This window comes from Cynoglossus semilaevis, chromosome 8 (genome assembly GCF_000523025.1).
Source record: "Cynoglossus semilaevis isolate Cse_v1.0 chromosome 8, Cse_v1.0, whole genome shotgun sequence".
Lineage (NCBI taxonomy): Eukaryota > Metazoa > Chordata > Actinopteri > Pleuronectiformes > Cynoglossidae > Cynoglossus > Cynoglossus semilaevis.
This window is the reverse complement of record NC_024314.1, coordinates 20,509,471-20,526,800: the sequence shown is the minus strand read 5'-3', so window position 1 is coordinate 20,526,800 and position 17,330 is coordinate 20,509,471. Positions and strand designations below refer to the sequence as shown.

Below are 17,330 nucleotides of genomic sequence, written 5' to 3'. Positions count from 1 at the left end.
TTCAATCGTATTTACGTGACAGTGAACCTACTCAGCAACGTTTTTTGAATTTTGGCGCTGTAGCTTGTGGGAGAGGCCAGCTAAAATCTAATCACGTGGTATAAAGTTAACCCAATGGCAGCCGGACTAACTGAAAGGACCAATTGAGGGTGACGATGTTGGAAGTAGGAAATGATACATACAAAGAAAGAAAAACAAAAAAGTTAGCGGCGTTGATAGAATTTGTGTAAAAACCTTTATATTATTATTATTATATATGCCGCACTTCCTAAACCAAAACTTTGAGTCTTTTTCAAGCTGCTTACTACACGGTACGTACTAACAATGCAACATTCATAAATGTACTGTTACAAACGGATCCAGATCACGTGAGAATGACATCTGTCTAATAGTTGTCTATATAATATACGTTTTTGACCTCTTTCTATCCATCACTTTGTCAGGAATGACTCATATTAATGCCCCGAAAGGCCACAAAGACAGAAAGGCCTTCCTTGCAGTTTTTGCAGCGGCCTCAGTGTGGTGCCAGACTCCGAAATCAGCCAGAAGTCAGAGCAGCCCTCAACCCGAAAGACTTCTTCTCAGAGACGCAGGCACACAGTAGTTCCACGCTTCATGAGTGGGTGAGCTCCTTATTCTATATTATTCTATATTTTTTTGTTATTTTAATTCTTAATGGTACAGGCTTGTCATGGAAGGATTTTGGGTTTAAAGCTTGAGAAGGGCTGTTTTGTGTAGAACAAGCAACAAAAACATTTTTCATGGATGGGTTAAATGCACAGGACCGATTTTGTTTGTTTGTGTGTAAGAAATATTCACATATATATATAAATACAAATTAAGTTTTTTTTTTATCTTCATTAATTTGTTTTCATTTTTTTTCTTCAGGTAAGCCCACAGTTTGACTCGGTTTCTCTTGCAGCTGTGCCTAAAGGGAGACGAGGGAATAGGAAATGCCCATCAACCACAAGCATCCTTGATCACTCAACTCAGCTTACCAAGAAAACCAGTGTATGCAAATTTCCCTCGTTGTCATTTCAGGAAAGGTCAAGAGACCAGAGTAATCAACCAAAGAGAACAAACTCAAAGAAAGCTTTGGAGGCCAGCCGTGAGCTTGATTTGAGAAATAATTTACAGGAATCGAATCAAACAACAAATATAGTTTCAAGTGCTCGGTACATTGAAACACCAAAGAGAAAATCAGCTACAATTAGAAAAGGAAATGGAGAGAAGGTTTCTGATGGTGCTGCATCCTTTAGCAGATGTACCGACCAATTCAGAACTGCATCACTTCCAGGGGAGACATGCAGAATTCAATCAAATGACACTTCAACACCTGCGTCCATTGACCTTAGCAACGCTGAGATGAGCAGTGTTGGCCCAGCACCTGATGTGGACACTCCAAAACTAATACAGGGAGAGAGTAATTGTCCCTCCTCAACAACTGAACACTGTCTGCTGGCTCGACCTTGTACACCGACGTGTAATGAGCCACCCGACATTTTAGCAGCTGATTCACCAGAGGAGGATTATGGATTGAAGGTGACATGGAGGAGGAGGAAAAGTGTTATGTTGCGGCTGAAAGAACAAGGTCATCTGAATGATTCAGATGTGTTAATTTCAAGTTGATAGACAACTGATTGTGGGTTTTTTTGTATATTTTTTATAAAACATTATTGTGTCCATTATGAAATCTTATGAAACAAGTGTCTCATCAACCCATCTGCACAGTGTAGATTGTATGCAAATGATGTGTAATTGTAATATTCTGATTCCAGCCCTGAGAAACTACTTGTTTGTTGTTTCTATGGCTCTAACCCTCATGAATTCCATTACACATTCATATTTTCTCATTGACATGAAACATAACTATAATCATTAACATTAACACTAGTTTGATTTGGTGATTTGGAGTAATACTGGCTGTATGAACCAATGAATGTAGAATCATAATGTGCAGCAGAATTATAAAACATAAATGTGAGAAATGGCTCTAAACATGTGATGTCATATTTTTTTTAATGTAAGCAAATTAACAACATGCATAAATTATTTCCTCACATCGTAGCATCGTTTTTTAACAGAATAAAAAAAGTCAGTATGATAAACAATCGTCCACACAGGTTACACACCCCTGCTGTATAGGGAAAAAAACATGTTTTATTCGAAAACATATTCTAATTTTAAACATATCATGTTACTGTAATTATACACTTTCCGACAGACGCGATACGGGAATAAATAAATTAGTGATACAAACCAAAGTGGTCAAAATATTTCAGTCGGTTATTTTTTTCCTGTTAATGTAAATGGCTACCCACTGAGAGGCAAAATAAACAGCGCTCCTCATCCAGAGCCACGCTCCTTAAAAATCACCAATCACCCTCTGCCTTGCAGACTAGCGGACCAATTGAAAAACTTCTTGTTTTTGTGTGCGGTAACTAGGGAGCTCAGGAACACTGTTCTCTTCTCCACCGCGTCCGCAGAGAGGACGAGAAGAGGCTCCGCATGAGGACCTTCCTTAGCAACCGTGAACAAACATGAGTTACTACAGCATAAGGTAACTTGAAGAAGCATTTTGGTTTTATTACGTGTGTTTTATGTGTTCTATTTGGCTAGACGTAGGAACAGCATCCAATTAACGTGTTAGAGTGAACAAGTCAAAGTGTCGCCCACAACTTTTTGAAAAAAGGGGGAGACACGGTTGCGGCAGCTAACGCTAGCTCCTAACGGTAATACGCCACAACACAATAATGTAATAACATGCTTACTGTATTTCACAGATGGAAAATGGACTAGTTTTGTCAGCAGTCGTTTTAATGCATTTTTATGACGTAAGTCAGAAAGTCAGTGGGCGACTTTATGCGTAAGTCCTACTGCATCTTATATATGTGCTTCAGAAACCTCTTAGTATTTTACCCGTGTCTAGTATGGCTTCTCCATATAAACATCCTTTATCCTGTGTGTGGAAATGGAATCTTAACATAAACCAACACATCCTCCCCATATACTAAAGTTTATTCCATTACTTTACCCAACCTTTGTTCCACCCACTCTCTTTTTTACACACTGTTACGTCACTGAATAACATGGCAAAAGTCCTGAGGTTAAGGATTTTCACTTTGTCCTGCGTTGTTTTTTGTATATTGGACATCTTTCTGGAAACTAATCATTACGACCACAGCAAAAAAAATCTAAAGGCATTATGACATATTAGATACCCAGGAATATAACAGGGAACCTATAGTCTGTACCAGCTTTCTCTTTATACTATTTGTTATGCAAGTGTGGTATGTTTCTGGCAAGCAAAAACAGCAACAACAATAATAATTATGATCCTAATTATTATTATTATTATTAGTATTAATAGTAGAAGTAGTAGTAGTATACACTACCACTCTTGTAATAGTCGTAACAGTCAGTTGTAATAGCCACAACAAATGGCAGCATTGACTTTGCCAACTCTCCGAACATCAGCACTAAAAAAAGGAAATTATATCAGTTTCTGTGGTGTGACTCATCAGTAGCCCACATGGTATCCAAAAAATGTACCTAATCAAAACACACGCCTGGCCCCCGGCTCTGTTGAACATGATAAGTATGCTAGCTGTGGCCCATGTTGTTGGCACTTGATGTTGACCATACAGTATTCTTTGACCTATTTATGTCGAAAAAACACGTATCCTCTTTTTAAGCGACTTGTTTTTTTTTTTTTAATGGTTGATGTAAGCTAAGTTTATAGGCTGTTGTTTAGATACTGTACAGCCCAGGCATAGTGCAGGGCTCACAGGACGAGGTGGCCGAGTGGTTAAGGCGATGGACTGCTAATCCATTGTGCTCTGCACGCGTGGGTTCGAATCCCATCCTCGTCGGTAACACTTTTCCCATTTGCTCTGCAGATATGAATAAAAAAATGTGATTTTATATTAAAATTTGATCAGTCAAGTTTCATTGGTTCTACATTTGGCTATAAGGAAATGGCTAATATTCTGACCTGATATTGTAACCCACCAAGTTCCTGTTATTAATAGAAGAGAATGCGCTTTAGTTTTATTTCTGGGTGTGATGTGACCTACATTCTGGGCATTAAATGACCCACATTGCAGTTACCAAATGCAGGCATTGTGTCTTTATGTTCTGCTGCAAAAATAGGGTTTACGCTGGATTCCTTTCCTGTCGTGAGGGTAGGGCAACGTGCTGAACATTGCAAAATACCTAGAATCCTTTGCTTTTGCAGGCCAGGTGACCAGTTTTGCTACGTAGCACTAGACTTTTAGTTCTGTATATTTAGGTATCTAATCTTAAAGTGAATACTGTGAATAACAGAAAGGTCTGCATGTCACGTTTGAACATGCCCTTTTTACAGCATCTGACTTTACTGTGTCTAAACATTCCTATCAGGTTGTTAACCTAACCACCCACAACAGCGTTTACAAATCCAGTAAATAAAACCTCAAATGCACACACTTACACATTAGTGTTGTTCTGACTGTGTATTGGTGTTTGATGATTGCCAACACCTTATTAGTAGAACTCACACCCTTTCCTGTTGATTCTGCAAATTTTTTTTTTAGAGTTGGTGCTGATCTACAATGGCTTTTGAGAAGAAAATTACAAGTAAAACAAAACAACTTTGGTCTTGTAAGGAAAGATGAGATAAGATAGTGATAATATTTACAGTATTAGTAAAACTACAGCATTCCTAACGTGTTCGTTATGTAATGTCAGAAGCATTCCCCCCTGCTGTGATATGCATGGTTCGTGATCAAAGGTCACAGATGTTTCACCATCTGAGAGAGAACTTAGAGAGTATACCTTTATTTTTACCCCACAACAACTGTTGTGAAATATGTGTGTGAGTTTGCCATGAATTTCTTACGGGGTCAGAGTAAATTTACTCTCAACTACCCTCAGTGCACACATACGTATCTAGGGGTGACAGTTTTCATCTGGCAACACAAGCGGTTGTGGGAGTGGGAGGCTGGTAATTTTTTTTTTCTGTGGCTGGATTCTGAAGTTTTATCTAAGTTTCTGTAAGATCTTAGAGATGTTTTTTCTCTCTTACTGAGATTACAGTAACATTGTTTTAGACATGGCCACCATTGTAAATCTTTTGGTGGATTCCGATTCTTTGATTTCTTGTTAAGTGTGACTTGCTTACTGATTTTTAGTTTTATTCCAATTTTCTTCACTTGACAGTGTATACAAAAAATAATTAGTAATTATGAAACTGTTCCCACTCTCCATTTCACTCTCCATCACTGGTTTTCTCTTCAATTCAACATCTTTCAAAATAAAGTGCTTGGTGGAACGATGCTGTGGAATAAACAAAGTAAATGGTACATTTATTTTTATGCCACCTGAAGTAAACTGATGCAGCTGCAGGATCTAGTTTTTGGTTGAATTGCCGTTCACAATAGTGACTTTCAAGCACATGTATTCCAGCTGAGTAACAAACACATTTCTGTATCTCTAAGAGACCAAGAAAATATCTGTGGTATTTAGAGTGAGTTTACCCTCCCCGAAACTTTTGAATAAATCAGCATTACTCATATTTTCAATGGCAGCTTGATGTTGTTGCTGCTTATTGCACAAGACGTCTCCAGCTGCCACATCCATTGTACATTGGAAAGCTGCTCAAACAAAACATTGCACAGGCCTAGTGCTTGTAAGGCTTTGTTTGAGTGGGATGAGTTTTAAATGATCTATCCGACCAGCTTTTTTTAAATTTTTGGCCACAAATGGTTGCCAGTCCAGAGCTTGGTTGCAACAGCAGTAGGAGAATTCTTTGTCGCCCCTCTGCGTCTCTAAGGGACCGCACATTATTATGATTTCTTGTTGCATATTTCCATCATTTGTTTTGTGCCCGATAATTACTCCCTCTGGTGAACAATCCCCCAGCTTATCATCCATTGAGTTATGTCATTAAACCAGTGTCTCTTAGGACATACAAACACAAACATACTCATCATTCTCTCTCTCTCTCTCTGAAAATGACACAGAGAAGCTGATTGGGTGGGCTCTGGTCTCCTAGCAACTAGATCAATCTCCCTACACTGCAGCTGTTTTTAGACACGATAACATATAGATGTGACTTCATTATGGGTTTTTTTGTACGTATGTGCATGTGCTCTGTGTTGTAATTGTTAGTATGACACAGGGGCAGTTTGAAATATCTTCATCATACACCGACTGTCTGACCAACGTCTGCTGACATACACACTTCAGCTATTTTAGGCTGAACAATTTCCCGGTATTGCACATGTAAGTCAGAGGCCACACTGACTGCAGAGTCGTGGTTTGATTAGTAGTGTCCCTGTATGTGTCAGAGGAAATACAGGGAGCTGTGTGTCACTGGTTAGTTGCTCAGAAAGTTAAGGTTAGTGGGTCTGCAGTGAACATTTAAACTACGGTGATACCAGGAGGGTGGAGTGGGGAGACAAGGGGACTTATGGTGGCTGAGATAAAAACTGTATTGCTGTGGTTTCCAACCTTTTTTTGGTCTATGACCCCATTTTGACCCTAGAGACTTTTTTTTCTAGAAATAATTTTAAATTTTTATCACGTTTGTTATATTGTATTTACAAGTGGCCAGATTAATGATTAGCACAAAGTGACATTTATTTTTACAATTAGGCAAGCTTGTCCTTTCAAGACTGAAAATTAATAAATTTTTTGTGTGGTGTTTTTAATCCTGATTTTAAAAAATAGTTATAATTAATAGTTAAATAATTTTATTTTTTTAAATCACTTTAAAATCAATAATAACTAGACATTTCAGGTGACCCCATTTGAATTCCAGGTGTGGGGTCATGTGGAAAAACAGAGACTGGAGATAACATCTGATCCAAAAGTAAATATGGTCAATGGACAAAGACACCCTTTAACTTCATTACCTCCTTGTTTACACTTATACGCAATATTTTCCCAGCAGCTCAGAAAAATGAATCCAACTGTATTAATCCATAATAAAACAGGGACGACTTTGGCATTTCAGCCTGTCACTTTCATACCTAGCCCCGGCTGAATCCCTGTACATTGCCTGAAGAGTGAAGTCATGGTAACAGCCCCAACCCTCCCAACCCTTCGTTTGCCTCATCACTGGTGGATGTTACTCCCCTGGGTCAGACTTATGTAGCTACTCTTTCTCCAGTGACATATTATAGCAGCGATCCTGGAGAGTGCAGATCCTTCTGTTGGGTAGAACTGCACAGTACCCTCCAGACACAGGAAAGAAAACATTTGTGAGGCTGGAGCTTCTATGGAAAGTTCAGGACTAGCATTTCTGCAGCTGCGTCCATGGACACTTTAAAGAATGATGGAAGTCAGCCGGTCTACAGCCGTTGGTCGTACAGGTATCTATGTACATGCACACTTATTATCTCAGATAAGAAGCTGCTCTGGTCTTTTTGGGTCTTTAACTTATTGGCTAACTTTGTGGGGAGTTGTCATGGCTAGTTACTGTTTGATTGTCTTGCCAGCTGACAGATCATCCTGCAGTCAAAGATAAGCCTCAAGTTTCTTTAACCAGGTCTTTACTTATTTAGTGTATCAAGCCGTGACAGCACATGCTGTAACTAGAGTTGGTCTTTTGTTTGCCTGACTTGGCTAGAAACACAAATGTGAAATATTCACCCAAGTTGTGGTTAGACACCGTTGTAAAAAATTAGTTTTTAAATTAAAATAATTTTCGTTGACAACTGAATCCATCAATAGACCTACGTACAACAAAACTGTTACATTGATCTATGTACTCTGTCAGTCTACAACTTTCATTTGTGATAATAACATGTGTTGTAGTAATAAGTTCTCGGAACAAAGTACATCTGCTCTGCTGTTTTAATTAACGTTAAATGTTCAGTATTTGGTGGCATTTGGATAGACGTGTGTAAGAAGTCCATTAGCTGTTGATCTTCATTAACAAATATTCCAATGAAATGTTTCACTTGTCTTTTGTAAGTTTTGATTCATATAATCACTTTTATGATCGAGCGATTCTTCTTCTTTTGGCCTCAGATCATCAGCCTCCATTGTTAACCTTGAATTAATTGTAACATTTATTGAGATACTACAACTTCCTAGTATAAACACTGAGCTTTTAACTAGTGGCAGTAACACATTTGGCAAAATTCCCCATTCAAGAAAAAAACCCTGGAGACTTGTAAAAGCCTCTGCACGCCGATGATGAATATTTTTGGATTATTAACTGTATTAACTGTACAATTGGGAATAATAACTTTCTTAAACATTGCTTCAATCATAGAAGAAGAAAAAAGTGTTGTATGTAGAATGCTGGTTCCCTGCAATTCAGTGGTTTGTTCAGATAAATATTACTAGGCCTATATATGTATAGGTTGATATCGGAATGGGATATTAAGTGTTAATATGGGACATCCCTAATTACCATAAGATAATAATTCATTATTAACCATTTGATAAGTTGGATTTGAAGTTGCGTTTTGGTCTGAAGGGATTTCTTTTTAATATTGTCATGATGTGCAGCTAAGAAGCAATTACACCCCCTCCCCGTCACCTGATAAATCTTTATAACACAGCTCTGAAGCGTCCAGTTTCAGCCCAGCTGGACTGAAACTGGCGGCAGGGTTTTAATCAATGACGGTGAGGGTGAGCTGCTGACGGAGCTGAAGAATCTCCATGGTAACCCTGATCTGACACAAGAAAGGGAAAACGGTGGCGTGGCCTCCTCTCGTCACCCAAGCTGTGACCCAGTGATGAAACATTGATCACTCACAGGAACAGCTGCCATCAGGCAACCTGGATGTGTGTCAGTGTGTGTGTTTAAGCACTTTGATGGTCCCGGAATTACGTTTTTACAATATTCCTCTAATTAATTTAATATTTTTATATGAATTTTCCCTCCTCCACTACTTTCTGTCAACATCATCATCATTAATTCTGCCAAATTCATGTCCTGTGAAGTCCAACCAGTTGTCAAAATGTTATTTTTATTACATACATTATTTATCTAATTCAAATATTGTCTCTCTTCTTTCCACATGCTTATCGCCGCCTCTGTGCCAGACCCTCCAGCTCTGCCAGCTTCTCCTCCAAATCAACTACAAGGTGAAAATCAACACATACTGTGCACACATATTAAGATAATTCTATGTGAAATTTAAATTTAAATTATTGCCACCACTGTTTCAGAACTCAGGGAGGCACACAATAATATCTACGTTACCTGTTTCAAATGAGTTTCCAGCACTGTTGGGGTTTACTGAGAAATGAGTTGTGATGTCATTCGGCTCTCAGATACCAACAGTACCAAATCCCGCTGCTGCCCTTTTCTCTCTTGACAGTATCCAGGCAACATGATCCCCGTACCTTCAGTTAGGTGTCCAGAGTAAATGCTCACATGACGCAGTGAACAAGGCAGTGTCTCAACTGGAGTTTAGTTCTTTATTGTCCCTGTCTTAATTCTCTCAAGTTCTTTCACTTCCCTGGTGTGAAATGTGCCTTGATGTCAACCAACTGAACTGTTAGAATCCTGAGATAAATCACCTCACATAGCACTACATAAATGCAGCAGCACTAATGCCCTCTACTGGTTTTAAAGGGAATAACAATCAAAACTACATTTAATGTATAAAATTTACCTCTCTTGTTGTCTCTCTCTTTTTTCTCTCTTCCTCTTTCTTAACCAGTGGCATGGAGAATGACAGCACCAATCTGATGCAGCAGAAGCTGGAAAAGCAGGTAGAAAAATGTTCACGTTTGTCACCAACGTTATGAAAACTATAAACATTTGCAGCCAAATCTGTCGCGCTGTGCATAAAACTGGCAAATTAAAGGCCAACTCATACATTTCCATTTTTTGCAGTGACACATTTTACAGAACGCGTTTATCTCTGACACACATTTCTTTACTATTTGCTTTTGAAGCCCCTCCCATGTCAGTCACGACTTATAACGCACCTCTTGTTTGCCTCCGGTGTTGAGCCTTGACTTGTTTCTGTCACACATTATGCAGAAAAGAGAGATCCAAATCAGATTGGCGAGTTGACAGGGATGGGGATTTGGTTAAGGCGCCAGGCTTTGTGTGTGCATGTGCGTGTGTGTTTGTGTGTGTAGCTCTGTTGTGCTGAGTCCAAGTAGCCTCATTGGAGATTCTTCTCTTTCCTCTGTGACTGGAGTCAAATCACAAAACCACTTCTTCACAAAAGAGAGATTAAAAGGGGAGTTCTGTGGCGTTAGACTGTGATGGTTGACACCATGGAACTGTGATGGGTGCCCCTGCCTTACAGCAAAGAGATCAGTGGTTTGAATCCCAGAGGTGGCCACTGGTCACCAGTCTGTGTTTATTCAGATCAGTCCCCAGTAACATCCTGGACTTGTTTAATTGTTTACTCTTAACCTGCCTGATCTTGATGACCGCTGGATGCGACCCTAGTGGGGGAATGAAGCTGTGGTGTGTTGATGTTGAGTTAAGGTGGCAGCTTCTACAAATATCAGACACCAGCGGTCGTGACATGTTGACTGTCAAAGTTTTCCAGACATTATTTCACACTACAGTGTTTTTAATCCGTTTAGATCACAACTATCCAAGAGACACACAAATAAAGAGTTGTGAATGTGAGCGCACTTCACTGTTTCCCTCCGCTCTCTCTCTCTTTCTTTGTCTCATTCACCCTTACTCTCTCCCCTTCTGGAGTGTTAGTGACGACTGATTCAGAAAGCAGCAGTGACAGCACATACACACACACACACGCACACACACTCTCACACAATTACTCTGGCTCTCAGCTCTTGGCTGAGAAACAGCACATGTCATACAGAGGAGGACGCTGGATTATCGATCCCTAAACTCAGCATCAGACAACACAAATGCGCAACATTGTTCTACAGTGAAGACGAGATTAGCATCAGTGAACGTGCGGAATGGACCTTTAATTGTATTCCTTAAGAGAAAGGTGTTCACTGTGGTCTACATTTCTACAGACTGTCAATGGAGCGGGTTTGTAACTTTTAATAATTCTTTTTGTTTTTTGTAAAGACATTTATCATAACTATCCTGGACTTTTCTGCAGGTCTTGAACTTTTCTCTGTGTCATTCTTTAGCACATGCATTTTAGTTAACTCTGTTGAAATGCTCTAATATTTTCCCATTGTTGGAAGACAATGGAGGGGGCTGTAAAAGCCCCAGTGAAGTCACATCCTGGTCTGTGATACAAAAGATATCAGTGCATGGGAGTAGTTTTTAATAGCACGGATACATAGGACAAAAATAGGACAGAGCACAGTGGTCAAAGTATAAATGTACCTAGTATTAGTTCTACAGCTAATTAAAGAAACTAGGTCTTTCAAACGATTACATTTTCCAATCTGATTATTTGTGGAAGAGCTGTGAAATAATCACGATTGATTGTGATTAATCGAGATAAAACAGCATAGATAATTGTAACTTTTTTGATATGTTGCTGAAAAGACAAATAACATGAGGTTTTCAACTGTGGCTATTGAAAAAATGTCAGAACATATATGCAAAAGTATAATTATAATTTAGCTTTGTAGAGTTGGTGGTATTTAAGCCTCAAAGTGAAATGAAAATGTTTCCCCACAGTGTGTGTAAATAACGTGTATCAGGGAAAAGGGGCATAAATTAATTTTTACAATTATTTTTTGTTGTCTACGTCTGAATCTTTTTCTGCATAATTGGCCTCAATCCAGTTCTTGACATGTGAAAAGCTACAAAAGCACCATCTTCCTTATGCTCTGTGAGCATCAACAATCCTCACTAAACAGTAGGTGACAAGTTCGCGTCCCAGCACAGAGAATGGGCTTTCTGTATTGAGTTTGCAAGTTCTCTCATGTGTGTGTGTGTGTGTCAGATTCTGTTGGTACTCCATCATCCAATGACATGCAGATTTGGAATTGGTTAAATTGAAGACTAATCGACCATCGGTGTTAGCATCAATCTAAGTAGTTGTTTATCTTTCTGGTTGTGTAAATAAAGATACTTTAGTCTCTCAAACTCACGTACCTCCAATGAAAATCATACTATCTTTAAATACCACTGCACAGTGCAGCACACTGTACAGTGAAGTAGCAAAGTTCAAACGCAGATATTTGTAATAAAATGTTTCCCTGGTCTAGTTTTTACCAGCAGTAATCTTCCTTCGTTCTCCCTGCAGTCGTGTGTTGACAAGAGAAATCATGATTTAAATAAAAACAATGTCCTGTTTCCTGGAACCTGAAGTGGTTCTGGGTTTTTGTGATGTAAATTATTCTTATTAGTTGTTCTTTATTTCATCACCCGGCCATTCAGCATTTAATCAGGTCTGCCTAGGAACACAGCTTTTCTCATACTTAAGAGACCTTCTTCACAAAGGGCTGAATATTAATTTGTTCACTGATGGGTGTAAGGTGAGAGAGGTTTAACTCCTGAGAGACCAGTGTGGTTTTTGTGGTTTAGTTTAAGGCTTGCAATACAAGTTATTCTAGAAAAATTGTACTGACTTTACCCTTCTTGCTTCACAGAGGGCGCTGCTTGAGCAGAAACAACGCAGGAAGCGTCAAGAACCTCTCATGGTCCAACCCAACACAGAGGCTTGGCCTCGGCGCTCCAGGACACGGCGTGGAGAGGAGCAGGCTCCACTGGTGGAGTCTCAGGCTAACATCACAAACGATGTCATCCTGGACGGTGAGGAAGCTACGAGCATGGATTCTTAATGGAAATCTGGGAATTAAATCTTTCTTATAACCACAAATCCTAATTGTACATCTTTAGAAGCATCACACTTGTTTACATCCTTGTTGCAGGAATCGACGGCCCGGCAGCCTTCATGAGTGCAGACACTTCAGATCAGGGAACAAAAGTCCAAATCCTCTCAGTCAACCAATCGCATACCTCTCCCCAGTCACAATCCCAATCCCAGCCTCAAACCCAGCCTCAGTCTCCTGAGGAGCCAGAGAAAGACAGTGACACCGAGACGCTACTGGAGCCCAAGACAGACATCCACGAACTGCTGCAGAAACAAGGTGAGTCCTGTCCAGTACTGCATGAAGCCTGATCATTTCCACCATTCCAGGTGGAATGGCAGTCACTGTGGTTGCCTTATAGTAACAGTATTGAGTTTCCATGTTCTTTCCACGTATGAAGATTTTCTCCACATACACTAGTTTCCTCCCACAGTCAAAAAATGTGCAAGATTACATATACCACAGGTACTGGCAAACTGGGCAGACTACATCTTAACATTCTGGAAATACACCCCACAACCTCATCCCTCACACTGCCTGCAGCTCTGAGGTGAAGCTCCTGCTTTTAAAGAGAAGAGTGACGTGATGACATACAAGCAGCACCTGCGTTCATCACCTCAGCTGCGGCAACTTTGATGAAGCATCACCTGACTGCAGGCCACGCCCACCCTTAGGACAAACTAACATTTAGAGTTTGCAATTGAAAAAAAAACCCATCACTTTTTACTTTTTTTTTACTTTATTTTGTTATTTAGTTCTTAGATATACTGACCTTTTGAGATTCAGACTCAAATGAAATGTGTATTTTCTTTAAATAATAATATTTAACAGCCAAAGAAAACAAACAATACTTCAAGTGTAACTACATTTTGGAAAGTAGTGCCATCATTAAAATAACTGTCGGTCTTGTAATAACCTTCTATAATTGCCCAGTTTTACATATTTTTGTGAAGTTCTAAAGGAGTTCTAGTCTAATACATACGATTCCTGTGAGACCTGATGAAGCCTTTAATAATGCACAGCCTCATTTTTAATGTCAGCCCAGTTGAGTGCAGTAAAATCTCCTCAGGACTTTCAGTGGCTATTTTTGTACCGCTGCCTCTTCAGTGTCTCTTTTTACCCTCCTAGGAAAAATGAGCTTTTATGTTACATTATTATGAAGTCATATTTCCAGATAGAGTGAACGTAAGAACAACACTGTGAGGCTAAAACCCAACACATCTCATCCCCACAACCTTTTCACTGCAGTCTTCTGACGACATAAATGGACCTCAGCTATAACCACAGTTTGCCCCCTGTTGCCCATTAAAAACAGATGTTAAAATGAGCTGCACCGTGTTGGAACGTCAGCATTATCTCTGGACAAAAACGTGGAAAAACACAGTGATCATTCCTGGATTTATCTTTCACAACTTGATCCATGTCAGGGGTCGCAGGGCCAATTGTAAGAGCCATCTGGTAGGGGCTAGGTTTCACCCTGGGTGATTAGCCTGTCCACCACGGGTCAATGTGTAGAGATGATCAACCAATCACATTCACACCTATGATCAGTTTGGCTTGTCATGTATGTTGTTTTGTGGAGAAAACCAGAATATGTGGAGAAACCAACCCCACAAACATGCAGAAAAAAACCGAAAAATCAAAAAACCGGGATCTTCTTGTGCTAACCACTTCTGCCACCTAGTGGTCACATTAGGAATTACAAATCTTCTTGTTGGGCCCAATTTAAACTAATCCCTCAGATTGACTTCCTCTCTCATCAGGTCTGTGCGAGAGCATGAACTTTGATGAGTCCAGTGGTAACGAGGACAATGTAGAGGAAGAACAGACTCGGTCTCTGTCCCCTCATGCCGACTCCACCCGGCCGGCATCTGCATCCAGCGGCAAAGACGTTGCAGTGCGTTCTCCATCAAATCAACTCCCAAAAAAAACCCACTCATGTTGCATTATATCTAATCCAAAAATGTACATTCACTGTATGTTACACTCCACAGGAAGTCGTAACGCCCGGATCGCCCACTCAAGACAGCTCCCTGATCGATGTGACCAACCTGGAGGAGTTTGTCCTGCGTCCAGCTCCTCGTGGAATCACCATCAAATGTCGGATCAGTCGGGACAAGAAGGGAATGGACCGTGGTCTGTATCCCACCTACTTCATGCACATGGAGAGAGAAGACGGGAAGAAGGTGAGTCTGACGGAAACGCAGACGGAAACATGGAGCTGAGGCGGTTGGCGAGTCCGTTCTCTGAGAACTCTGTGTCTTTTTCAGGTGTTTCTGTTGGCGGGCAGGAAGAGGAAAAAGAGCAAGACGTCCAACTACCTGATCTCAGTGGACGCAACCGATCTGTCACGAGAAGGAGACAGTTTCATCGGAAAATTGAGGTAACCGCAAACTTCAGTTTAGGTTCAATTTTAATGTGCTTCAAGTTCATTTTTAGCTCCACATTTTTTGCAGATATTTTTATTATTTACTTGGTTCATTTAATTATAATTATTGTTTTTTAAACAGTACATTTTGTTATATACATTTTAAATGTTTGACTCCGTATGTCCTCCTTCAGGTCTAACCTCATGGGCACCAAATTCACAGTTTACGATAATGGCTCCAATCCCTGCAAAAACCCCGGGGCTCTGCTGGAAGAGAGCAACACGCGACAGGAACTGGCTGCCATCTGCTACGTGAGTGATGGTGGAAACCAAACTAGTCCTAGTGTGTGTGGGGTATTTATTTACATTAACGCTGTCACACTCTCTGCTGCACCATATGGCAGGAAACCAATGTTTTGGGATTTAAAGGCCCGCGTAAGATGACCGTCATCATCCCAGGCATGAGCATGAACTTTGAGAGGGTCCCAGTGAGACCACAGAGCGTGAGTCCTGAGCTTCTGTGACGCCACCGTCAGTGTAAATATGTAGAATACTGCAGTAAAAAAGTAGTAAATATGTCTGTGTGTGTGTGACAGGAGCAGGAGAGTCTCCTCAGCAGGTGGCAGAATCACTCCCTGGATAATCTCATCGAGCTGCACAACAAGGCGCCCGTGTGGAATGACGACACGCAGTCGTACGTGCTAAACTTCCACGGACGAGTCACTCAGGCTTCGGTCAAGAACTTTCAAATAGTTCACGACAACGACCGTGAGTATCTTACTAAGACTCCACGAGATATAGTGACATGATTTCAGTAACAGACCTAGACTTTTGATCCAATTATAATAGATGGAAAAAAATTCTGAATTTTGAAGAAAATCATAGTAGAAGATGCTAAGTAGATGAACAAGGCCAATACTGATGCAAAAAAGGTTCAGTCTAGTGTTTTTGTTTAGAGATCCTGAGAATAAATTAAATTTATATGTGTGTAGAATATATATATATATATAACTTTTGGCCTCCTAAATGACTCGAACTGAACTACTTGCTGTTTTGTTGAACTCACCACATGTCTCCTGCCCCCCCACTCCCTCCCCCCACCCCAAACAAAACAGCTGACTACATTGTCATGCAGTTCGGCCGAGTGGCTGAAGACATCTTTACCCTGGACTACAACTACCCCATGTGTGCTCTTCAGGCCTTCGCCATCGGTCTATCCAGCTTTGACAGCAAGTTGGCCTGTGAATGAGGTCAAAGGTCAGGTGTAATGTCAGGAACTATAAGTGAAACTCAACTGTATAAAAACATTATTCGTCAGAGGTGCAGACACTGGGATGGTCTCACGTTCCTTGTGTTGTGTAGAGCCTGTGTAGATTCATCAACACACATTAGTTCAGTTATAAACAGGTAAAATCAAAGCAGACGTCACTTGGCCTTTTTAACACAAATGTGGACATTTGTGTTCTTTTCGTTATTATTTTGCCTCAACACTATAGTTCTGACTGTGTTTTTAATCCTTGCTGCAACGTGCAGCGTTTTTTAATCCACTGCTCTGGCGCCATCTATTGGTTTAGAAGGAAACAAGAGGCGTTGCTTTTAACGGTTTTTAATTATAATCTGCCATTTGTTTTCACGACTAATTAATCATGACATAGTCTTTACTTTTTTCGTTAATGTATTTGGAATGTTTCGTCGTTTGTGAGTGTGTGTTGTTTCGAAATGTGTGATTTTTATCTCGTGAGCGTGTATTATTTGTATTAAAAGTGAGTTGTGTTGCTCTGAGGAAAAACAATGGAAAACAAATGCAGAATTGCACATTTTAAAAATGTAAAAAATAAATCAAATGTAAATGTACATACTGTACATATAAAAAGGCAATTTAACAACTTTGTGTTTGGTTTATGGTTACACTGTAGATGCCTTTTGAATAAAATATAAATATTGTATTCACTTCCTCTGCCTTTGAATTTTAAGAAAAGTCAGTTGTGTTTTCTTTTTGTAATATTAGTGCAGTATTTTTATGCTTCATCAAAGCATGTACTCACTATCTCTGTTTCCTGAGGCCAGTGTTCTTTGATTTGTCAGCCTCTCCCTGTTGACTAGTTTTGGTCAATCAGATGAAATGATCTTCTCCTAGTCTGTCTCCAGGTTGTCCTCAGCAGAATTCTATTCCTGAAGGTATCTTTTCAGCAAATAATTTTATAATGTGGGATATATATTTTTTGTTGGCTTAGTAAAATAA

The 17,330-nt window shown here is 39.9% G+C and overlaps 2 protein-coding genes and 1 non-coding gene across 4 annotated transcripts; all 3 read left to right on the top strand.

The window, feature by feature from the left end:
• The first annotated feature begins 53 nt into the window (after nucleotides 1–53).
• rhno1 (RAD9-HUS1-RAD1 interacting nuclear orphan 1) lies at nucleotides 54–1,998 on the top strand. The gene is made up of 3 exons (XM_008315628.3): nucleotides 54–311; nucleotides 444–623; nucleotides 889–1,998. Exons 2-3 carry the CDS (start codon nucleotides 459–461, stop codon nucleotides 1,627–1,629), a joined length of 906 nt encoding a protein of 301 aa, XP_008313850.1. The 5' UTR covers nucleotides 54–311; nucleotides 444–458; the 3' UTR covers nucleotides 1,630–1,998.
• A 431-nt stretch (nucleotides 1,999–2,429) lies between these two features.
• On the top strand, nucleotides 2,430–17,010 carry tulp3 (TUB like protein 3). Of its 2 annotated transcripts, XM_008315626.3 has the most exons (12): nucleotides 2,430–2,560; nucleotides 9,043–9,084; nucleotides 9,666–9,717; nucleotides 12,499–12,661; nucleotides 12,781–12,999; nucleotides 14,484–14,617; nucleotides 14,715–14,906; nucleotides 14,991–15,103; nucleotides 15,283–15,400; nucleotides 15,493–15,591; nucleotides 15,685–15,856; nucleotides 16,204–17,010. In XM_008315626.3, the coding sequence occupies exons 1-12, from the start codon at nucleotides 2,541–2,543 to the stop codon at nucleotides 16,335–16,337; spliced, it is 1,458 nt and encodes a 485-aa protein (XP_008313848.1). In that variant the 5' UTR covers nucleotides 2,430–2,540; the 3' UTR covers nucleotides 16,338–17,010. The 2 variants fall into 2 exon arrangements, with proteins under 2 accessions (XP_008313848.1, XP_008313849.1); XM_008315627.3 differs by lacking the exons at nucleotides 2,430–2,560; nucleotides 9,043–9,084; nucleotides 9,666–9,717 and adding an exon at nucleotides 9,768–10,975.
• Nucleotides 3,791–3,872, top strand: trnas-gcu (transfer RNA serine (anticodon GCU)). Its single transcript has one exon. It is a non-coding gene; the product is annotated as a tRNA-Ser (tRNA).
• Nucleotides 17,011–17,330: the final 320 nt, after the last annotated feature.